The sequence below is a fragment of the Carcharhinus amblyrhynchos genome, chromosome 32 (assembly GCF_965287045.1).
Source record: "Carcharhinus amblyrhynchos chromosome 32, sCarAmb.v2.hapA, whole genome shotgun sequence".
NCBI lineage: Eukaryota > Metazoa > Chordata > Chondrichthyes > Carcharhiniformes > Carcharhinidae > Carcharhinus > Carcharhinus amblyrhynchos.
In genome coordinates this window covers 8,287,996-8,297,854 of record NC_137355.1, presented here as the reverse complement: position 1 = coordinate 8,297,854, position 9,859 = coordinate 8,287,996, and the positions used below count along the sequence as shown (strand labels likewise).

At 47.5% G+C, this 9,859-nt stretch overlaps 1 protein-coding gene across 8 annotated transcripts in view; it reads right to left on the bottom strand.

The window, feature by feature from the left end:
* Window positions 1–1,057: 1,057 nt before the first annotated feature.
* Window positions 1,058–9,859, bottom strand: part of znf609b (zinc finger protein 609b) — a 194,584-nt gene continuing 185,782 nt past the window's right edge. For all 8 annotated transcript variants that reach the window (XM_080216280.1, XM_080216284.1, XM_080216286.1 and 5 more), the window contains 2 exons: window positions 9,406–9,496; window positions 1,058–6,468 (listed from right to left, as the gene is read on the bottom strand). In XM_080216280.1, coding sequence (XP_080072406.1) covers window positions 9,411–9,496 — 86 coding nt within the window. In that variant the 3' untranslated portion in view covers window positions 1,058–6,468; window positions 9,406–9,410. The remainder of the gene's footprint in view (window positions 6,469–9,405; window positions 9,497–9,859) is intronic.

Below are 9,859 nucleotides of genomic sequence, written 5' to 3'. Positions count from 1 at the left end.
GCCTCAAACAACAATGAGACAAAAGACCAGATAATCCATTTGTGGTGTTTTGTGTGTGTGGTGAAATGTGAAAACTTTTCTGCTTTCGCTCTCTTGGAATCTTTAACTTAAATAGGAGTCTGCAGATGGGATTTACAGGATTCTAATCCAGAACACAGCATCGCTGACAGTGCAGAGCTCCCACAGTGCTGCACTGGAATCGGAGTATCGAGTTTAAAAGTTGGAGTGTTATGGTAAGGTTGTATAAGGCATTAGTGAGGCCCAATTGAGAGTATTGTGCACAGTTTTGGTCACCTAGTTACAGGAAGGATGTAAATAAGGTTGAAAGAGTGCAGAGAAGGTTCACAAGGATATTGCCAGGTCTTGAGAAGCTGAGTTACAGAGAGAGATTGAATAGGTTAGGACTTCATTCCCTGGAGTGTAGAAGAATGAGGGGAGATTTGATAGAGGTGTATAAGATTTTGATGGGTATAGATAGAGGGAATGCAAGCAGGCTTTTTCCACTGAAGCTAGAGGAGAAAAAAAACCAGAGGGCATGGGTTAAGGGTGAAAGGAGAAAAGTTTAAAGGGAATGTTAGCGGGGGGGGGGGGGCTTCTTCACGCGGAGAGTGGTGGGAGTGTGGAACGAGCTGCCGGATAAAGTGGTAAATGCGGGGCCACTTTTAACATTTAAGGAAAACTTGGACGGGTTCATGGATGAGAGGGGTGTAGAGGGATATGGTCCAGGTGCAGGTCAGTGGGACGAGGCAAAAAATGGTTCGGCACAGACAAGAAGGGCCAAAAGGCCTGTTTCAGAGCTGTAATGTTCTATGGAATGCCTCAAGTAAGGCGTGAATTGACTCACTGACTCCAAAGCGAGAATGCTGCCCCCTCATGGCTGGAGTTGCTGCAAGTAACAAGATTGCAGTGTGACTATGTTGTCGGTAGTTCTACAATTTGTGTATCGGTGCTGGCTGTTTGTTCTTCCAAAATCCCATTCAAATCCAGCCGGAATATTGCATTTACACATCCTCACCTTTCAGAATAAAGAGACGAAACCCGGGGGGATTGTGATTGTCTCATAAAAAGATTTATTACTTTTTTTTTGCCTAAATGCACAAGGCAAGGTACAGTACTGTATAAAAAAGAACTCCTTAATATACACTTTACATGAGATTCACCAGTAAGAGCTTTCATTTAATTCATCAGGAAACCATCCAACGCAGCAACAAAAATAATATGGTGTAAACGTCTACACTTCAAGTACCGGTGAGGCTCCGTCAGTCTGACGCACAGCTACATTCACGGGGAAGGGGATTGGGGGTGAGGAAACTACAGAACAGTACAGGACAAATGAAGTACAATACAGCCAGCTTCCCCCCGCTGTGGTGACTGGTGAAGACCAGGGGGCAGCGGGGCCATACGTGAAAGATGGTTCAAATCCAAACCAGTGGTGGCCCTGGTAAAATGGGGCAGGATGTTCTGGTGGGGTCACGATCTGGCCCAGGCACTCAGTGGCCTCCCCACAACCCGTCTCATGACAGTGACTGTCCTCCTGGCTCCTGCACACTGGACCCTGAGAGAGGGTGACGTATCTCTCCTCCTCTTGTGCCCACTGTAATGTTAAAGAGGGTGTGTTTGGAGTTGCCCCACTGAGAGTATTGTAAATGTGACTCTCGGTTCATAAAGGAGTATCTCTGGCTATTGTTGCTACAGCTCCAGTCAGGTGAGATATCAGCAGAATCTGGAGCAGCGGCAGAACACAGGAGTTGTTGATGGAAACTGAGTTGGAGAGCGGAGCCAGCCTGACTCCAGGTACCTGTCTGAACAGCAAAACCCTACAGACTGGTGGCATTTATCAGCCTATCGAGTCTGGGCTGCATCAATATCAGCTCCCAGCCTGGAATTCAGAGCTTCCTAATAATGAACAGAGCATTCAGGGGATTGGGAGCTGGTATCTGCCACTGTTTCCCATTCGTATTGAGAAGATTGAAACGCTATTTGCAGGAACTTATTCAGGAATGCAGTTTCTTGTGGCGCACCCTCTGGATTCACGCCCAGATCCAGAGCCCTCTCAAATAAATCTCTTAGCACAAGTCCCTGCCCAGCCAGGAGAACTGTGGGCATATCTAATCCAAACTGTGGGCTGGGGGCTGGAACCTCCCCTGGAAAAGATTTGACTTTTGTCTCCAGAGAACTGAGCAGGGCAGCCAATCAGGGATTGGGAAGGGCAAGATAACCTGGAAAAAGCAGCCTGAGCGCACATGTCAGAGTGCACGTGTGCACGCGTCGATACGTGCGCACATCAGTCTACCCTGAGCATCCCTCCGACTCCTACATAATGCGAAGCACAAATTAAAATTACTCTCCACATCCTAACCCCCTGGTTGGTTACCAACCCCACCCTGCTCAAAGCTCCATCCCCTAGTCAGAGCCTGACTGGGTGACACTGTTGCCACTCCTTCTGCAGACAGTGGTGGACTGTAGTTTGGGGAGATGCCAGTGTGGATCAGTTCTTCATTCCACAGCTCCAGAGGGACCTCTTGATTCTGGTTTAAACAGTATGGCGGCGCTGAGACGGAGAATTCAGTGAACCGGGGAGGGGGGCACGGTGAAAGTGGCTGGTGTGTTTGCCCCATTGCACCCAATGTTTATCCGCACACACAGCGGTACAGTGCGGAGATTCAGCCCATTGCTCTTCATGACCGGATCAGCATGTCGCACTGAGTGCCACTGACCAAGAGACACGTGTACGACCCTGTGTGTGTGTGGGGGCACTGGGGACTGAGACTTGATACAACAGGCTGCGACTCTGGGACAGAACTTGGGAGCTGCTTTAGGAATCCCGCACAATGAGAGACACCGCGTATTCAACAGGGGAAGGGGATCAATGGAGATGTTTCATTACAAGGAGCAATTAAATTCCGCCTCTGAATTTGAAAGAGAGCTCCACATTTCGAAGTGGGGGCCCAGTGGGAGATTTTGCGGGGCCCACCTAACACCATAGAATTCACCAGTGGGCAACAGCTGGATGGATCCAGTAAAGTAAAGGGATCACAATCAGGATTCTGGAAAAAATTTTCACCAACAGAAAAAGAGTCCAGAAATCAGAATCTAGGATTTTCTCTTTTTAAAAAAAAACAAAACATTTTACAATAGTTTCTCTGTACATTATTTACAGCAAACAGCACCTGACTGCAGTACAGACTGCTGCAGATAGAAGGGTAAAAGCTATCCCGGGAAGGGAGGGGATGCCTCATCGGACCCTGAAACTAATGTCTGAGACAATGCGTAAAACTGATGATACAAAAAACAGCAAAGTAGTGAGAGGGAGAAACATCTAGAACCCATCCAGTAACAGTAAAAACAGATTGTTCTTTTTTTTTTAAAACACAGCGTAACAGCATTTTTTAAAAAACTTTGTTGACCATTCTAACTCTGTATTACAAGATGAAGAAACGAACAGTGGGTTGCGACGTCTCTGTGGGTGCACTGTGGGCACCCGGATGGGGTTGAACGTTCTGACTCATTTCCACAGACAACCCTGGGCCAAGTCAGTCCAGACCCAGACAGGCCTAGGCTGGTATGCTTCTCATGCCCAAACTCACTGCCCACACTTGGAGCCATTTGAACGAAAAAACCTTGAGTGCCAACACTTTTACCATTAAGTTCAGCCCCAAAAACTTAACCCCACTTCACTTAGAAACCACAACTGGAAGGTTAGGCCCTGCCCAAATAACAGGAGCCTGTCCCAGGCCTAGCGAAGGCAGGGCTACACGGAGAGGCAGCACCAATGGAAGGTCACTGCTTTCCTCAGGCTTGGGCTCCAAATGCCAGAACGTGGTCCACACCTGATTAATGTTTGCATTAATAAATCAGAATATTCATTTCAGCCCAGCGTCACACTTTTGCCCTCACCTCAGCCCTCCTGTTCACATAATCAGTGATAATTTATAACAGTTATTTTGATGAAAAGTACAAGACTTCCTAAGCATGATGCTGAGCAAACTCAAGAGCTCAGTCCCGAGGATTCTGAAGCTCATCCCTTGCCCATTATTCTCACAGCGGGTACGAGGGGGTTAAAGTGGAGACAGTGTTGGTGCAGTAAAGTTATCTGCCCCTGGGTGTTACGAGCAGACTCTGTGATGTCAGGAACAGTGACTGCCAGCGGAAAGACGTTACAGGATGTTGCAATGACAACTGGACAGGTTGGGCGATGGCCAACAGTCCACTGGCACAGCTCCGCCCCAAAACTGCTCAGAACTGCCGCAGGTTTCTGGGACAATGGTGGGGGAGCCTTACAAAATGATAACAGCCCAAAAATCTCTCCGATTTCCAAACCTTCCGGCCTGGGAATGAGGAACAAGCTAATCACGTGATTTATGTACAGAATACCTGAAAACTGCTCCCTGCAAGAGGGAAAGTGAACTGATTTACGTGCATTGTCTGGATCCTAAGTTTAGAGTAACAAGCTTGACATTATTAGCAGGTACTGCTCCTGATTTATAAAAAGATTCTATTTACACGTCTCAAAGATTTATGGTGCTAATTCGTCCTCTTGTGCTGTAGCAAGCATATCCTTGATACCTGAGGATACACACACACACACACACACACACACACACACACACAATGGCCACAGGTTCCTGACAGCATCACTAGTCATTGAAGGCCAACACTCAATAAAAAAAATCTCCAAAGAAAATATAATAGAAACAACAACAAAGGACTGAAACTGAGAAACATCTTTAAGTGCCTTCATTCTGGATCAGACTGAATGTTAAATGTCTTCAGAATCTAAATGAAATGTCGCCACAGTCCCAGAGGACTGGAGGCTGCGCTCCCCTTTGAGGGCGACTAGTGGCGAATTAACCCAAGGGTCACTGCACCTCAGGCGGCGGGCAAGATTGAGAATGCGGGGCCCTCACAGGCAGCCTCAGGTGGCACGGGAATCGAACCCTGGCTGTTGGGAATTGCTCTCCAGCACAAAGCAGTCGTCCAGCCAACTGAGCTAACCAACAGCCTCATCTCGAAGCCAGGATCCATCCACACGTTTGGAATTGTACTCCAATGGACTCTGATCGCTTGAGACAGAAACTAATGTTTTCTCTCTGCAGCCCAGGGGTGCAGAGTTATACAGAAAGCCTGGAACCTACCGTGATGAATGAGCTTCCGTTTACACTGATCCTAGATTAATTCCAGCTATTTGCCAGCCCCCTGTGGATCTGGACATACAGACTGGGCACAGGGCTGCTCTCCACATGCCTAATAAATTTTTTGAGCATGTGAAGCTGGAAAGCCGTGCAGCCCTGGGTATCGATTATAAATCCAGCCCTCGCTCGCAAACCTCTTGCTGACCATCAGTTTAGTCTGTCTTAATCGCATTCCCAACAGCTCCAAATCAATTTGGCATGAGCCGGTTATGACAGAGAGACGGGGGAGGTTGATGGAAACAATGCCTTTCTGGAGGAGTGTGGACTGCTCTCTACCGAGGCTGGAGAAGCTCTGGCTGTTAGATCGGCTGTGGCAGAGACGAGAACATTGACTGCCTCAACTGGGATGATTTCCACTCTCCTTCCTCAAACACAAGGACTGGACTTGGAGAGCTTGTGTTCGTATCACCTCAACATGTGAACCAACTCTAGGCAGACCTGCCCAGAAAGGTCCAAGGAGGTCACCGCATGAACACTTGTTAAACAAAACTGTTGATGTTAAAATGAAACTGTGTTCTCTTTAGAGCAAAGTGGCAGCCATACTCCGAGCTGTAGAAAACACACTTTGATTCACCTTGTGCTCTATCAGAGGTGAGATGGGGGGGATTGTGTATCCCGCATCTCAACAGCCGACAGCATTGCATCCTGAGAGACCAGGCACTGGTTAGAGGTGGAAGGGTAAGGGTCATAGGGACTAAGAAGTGGACTTGTGAGAAGGTTGGGGAGGGAGGGGAAGCAAGAAGGCAGCAACAATATTCCCAAATCTTATTCCTCATTCATTTAAAAACACCATTCACCATTAAATCATCGTGTCAGCAATGATTTGAGTCATTTATAAATTACCCACTTTCAATCCAGACCACGTCACGTGTAAGGGAATGAGTCAGAATTACCCTCGTATCGGCCAGCTCTCCAGCACCCGACAACCCGCAGAAAGCAGTGAACTCAACAACTGCATTGATACAGTCGTCAATCTTAAAATCTCCTTTGCTTGATGGGGTGAGACAGATAAGGGTGTACTCTACAATATATCTACACAGTGAGAAAGGCAGAATTGTCAAAACTTTCCTGCTCATAAACACCGCGACACACACAACAGGTTATCAGGTCTCCATTACCAAGGTCGAGAGTCCTTCAGGAGAAACATTACAATAGTCTGCCTGACTTCACGGCAGTAACCAGAAACACCATTGAACTGATGTCTAAGAAAATGCAGAGCATCGTCACATGATCCAGTCACATGATTCCAAATGAAGTGATTGCATCCTTTCATTCCCTGGAAGACAAAATAAACATAATGAGAAACAGGGCAGCCTCCTCAGAATCAGGGCTGATGGAGCAATGGTGCAAGGCTTTTGATTAAAAAAAACTTCTCCTTCTTGGTTTCCACAGTGGGTTTCCTCCGGGTGCTCCAGTTTCCTCCCACAGTCTGAAAGATGTGTGGATTACGTGGATTGGTCATGCTAAATCGATCCTTAGTGTCAGGGGGATTAACAGAGTAACTGCATGGGGTTACGGGGATAGGACCTGGATGGGAATTGTTGTTGGGTGCAGGCTCAATGGGCTGAATGGCCTCCTTCTGCAGGAATTCTACGATTCAATAATCAATGATATATGGGGTGCTGACCTCTGAGATGGGACTGAAAGGTCCCGGGACATTATCTGAAGAAGATTAGGACATCCTTCATGGGTCCAATATTTAACAACCCCCCAATAATGCCTCTCCTCCCTCCCATTAAATTAGGATCAATTTAATTGAGAGGGTCTGAAGAATTACAATCCACAATGAATGGTATGATTGTGGCTCACTGGTGGTAGCATTGTCACCTGTCAGTGGCTGCAAGTTCCACTGTAAAGATTTTAGTCCATAATTTAGGCTGGTGCTCCAGCACAGTACTGAGGGAGTGCTGCCCTGTTGGGGTGCCGTTTTATTTTCATAAGAGACATTAAACCAATGCCCTGCCTGCCCTCAGATAGACGTACAGTACCCCCATGTTCGTTCTTTTGAGGAAGAGCATAGTGTTCCGAACAATATTTATCCTCAATCAATCTCATTAGCACAAAATTATCTGCTGATCACCACACTGCTGTTTGTGGGGCTTTGTGGTGTGGAACTTGCTGCATATTTCCTACAACAGTGATTATAGCAACAGTGCTGGGTGGAAATGGGACATCCAGAAGCAGTGACAAGTGTTGGAGAAAAGCAAGCTTTAAAAATACATTTCTTTTTCAATGCACTGCTGTGCGAACGGTAGGTGTCACTATTTATTGTCCACTCGCTATCAGAGCAAACACATAGCTCTCCCGCTCCCTGCCAGCATCATAAACTGGCATCTCTTCCAGCCAAAAGTGAAAGGTGCAAGTAGCAAATTTAGATGAGTTCGCAGTTCATAGAATCCGCACAGTGCAGGAGGCGGCCATTCGGCCCATTGAGTCTGCCCCCGCCACAATCCCACTCAGGCCCTATCCCCTTAACCTCACATATTCACCCTCCTAACCTCCCTGACACTAAGGGGTAATTTAGCACAGCCAATGCATCTAACCCGCACAGCTTTGGGCTGTGGGAGGAAACCGGGGCACCCAGAGGAAAGCCACGGAGAACGTGCCAACTTCACACAGACAGTGGCTCAAGCCGGGGAATTGAACCCGGGTCCCTGGTGCTGTGAGGCAGCAGTGCTAACCACTGGGCCATCGTGCCACCCACTTCCTCATTTTCCTACCCACCGCCATGGTGACCAGGTTAAATTCAACAACTTTCCCTGACGACAGATATCACAGCTTGAAAAATATTCTTGGAAAACCTGATTTAAACGTGTCCTTGCAAACGTATCATCAGGTACAAAGACATTGCCTTGCGTTCCTGGTGGCATTATACTAGTCTAGGGTAGCGGGCTGAGCTGCACAATGCCAACTGAAGGTAATAGGCTTGTTGCGCTCATTAAAAAGACAATCGCCAGCCATAATGGGTACAGAATGGAATAGAAAGCTTTCAGAGGGGGATTTATATAACTGTGTTTCTGTTTTTTATTCCCATTCGGCAGACTGTAAGGGTGGGATTGTCAGAGGCTGGAGTGAAATCTTGGCTGTTCCGTGTTCTTTGATCACCGGCAGTGCTTCATGGAAGAAGTCGATGTAGACGGACATGAATTGAGGGTCGAAGAACCTGAGACCTTCTGCAGAAAGGTCCCTGCGCGCACTGCGCTGCTCAGAGGGCAGGACTGCCCCTTTAAATTACAGGCTGTAAGCTCAATCTGGGTCACAGGCAACAAGCTCCAAAGTGGGATATCCCGCCCGAGTGCTCAGATTTTTATACACTCATTCATGGGTCATGGGCATTGTTGGTATTTACTGCCCAGCCTAATGTTCTTGAGACGGTGATGGTGAGCTGCTTTCTTGAACCAATGTTGTCCTCAGGTGTAGGTACACCCACAGTGCTGTTAGGGAGGAAGCTCCAGGATTTTGACCCAGCGACAGTGAAGGAACAGCCGATATATTTCCCAAGGGGAATTTCATAGTTGTTAATGTAAGCCTTACTTGTGACTAATAAATAAACTTTAAGTCAGGATGGCTAGTGGCTTGGAGAGGAACTTCCAGGTGGTGGTCCCATGTATCTTCTAGATGGAAGTGGTTGTGGGTTTGGAAGGTGCTGCCTAAGGAGCCTTGGTGAGTTCTTGCAGTGCACCTCATTGATGGTATACATGGATGTTAATGTGTAGCAGTTGCGAAGGGAGTGAATGTTTGTGGATAAGGTGCCAATCAAGGGGGCTGTTTTGTAAGGATTGGGAAGATTATTCTCAGCCTGCAGCCTAGAACCTGCTCCGCCTCTTGATTGGCCCAAGTGACGCTTTATTCAGCGGCGGAGGGTTTGCCCGTTTGAGTGTCAGCTGTGCCATCAAGTCTCCACGGTGCAGAAAGAGGCCATTTGGCCCATCGACTCGACACAAACTCTCTGACAGAGCATCCCACCCAGGCCCAACTCCCCACCTTATCCCCATAACCCTACACATTTAGCATGACCAATCCACCTAACCTACACATCCCCACACTTCACCGAACTTTCCTAAATGCTCATTTACAATCAGAAGGAAGGAGTTTTTGATGGGGTTGGGGAGAAGGCCACATCCCCTGTGGGGAGGAGAACACTAACATCTCCATTGCAACTTGGCCAACCATGCAAAGGAAAAGACAAAGTATAAGAAATGATTTTTCTTACCGTTCTCACCTCCTGGCTGGTGGGAATAGGGTGGACACAGAGGCCTGGGCTGCAGCATGTTGGCTTGCAACAATGGCTGGAGAGGAGAGACCTGGAGAAGTGGAGAGAAATTCTGATGAAGAGACAGACACACAACAATCGAATGGAAAGGGGAAGGCTGAGTGCAGCTGTTCCATCTAGACAGGCCCATATCATTATGACTAAACAGATCCTTCTTCTCCCTGTCTCCCTCCCCACTCTGTATGACACAAGAGAGAGAAACAACCCGAAGCTGAGAAATTCCTGTCTCCCTGTCTATCAAACCCAAACCGAGAGTTCACGTAGATGGACTGTAGTGAGAAATGGGAGGGAAATATGTTTAATGCTGTACCTTCTGTGGTTTACTGATTGGGGAAACCTTCTGTGAGCAGCTCCAACCTGATCCCTCAATCTCATCAGCATCCTCTTTACATTA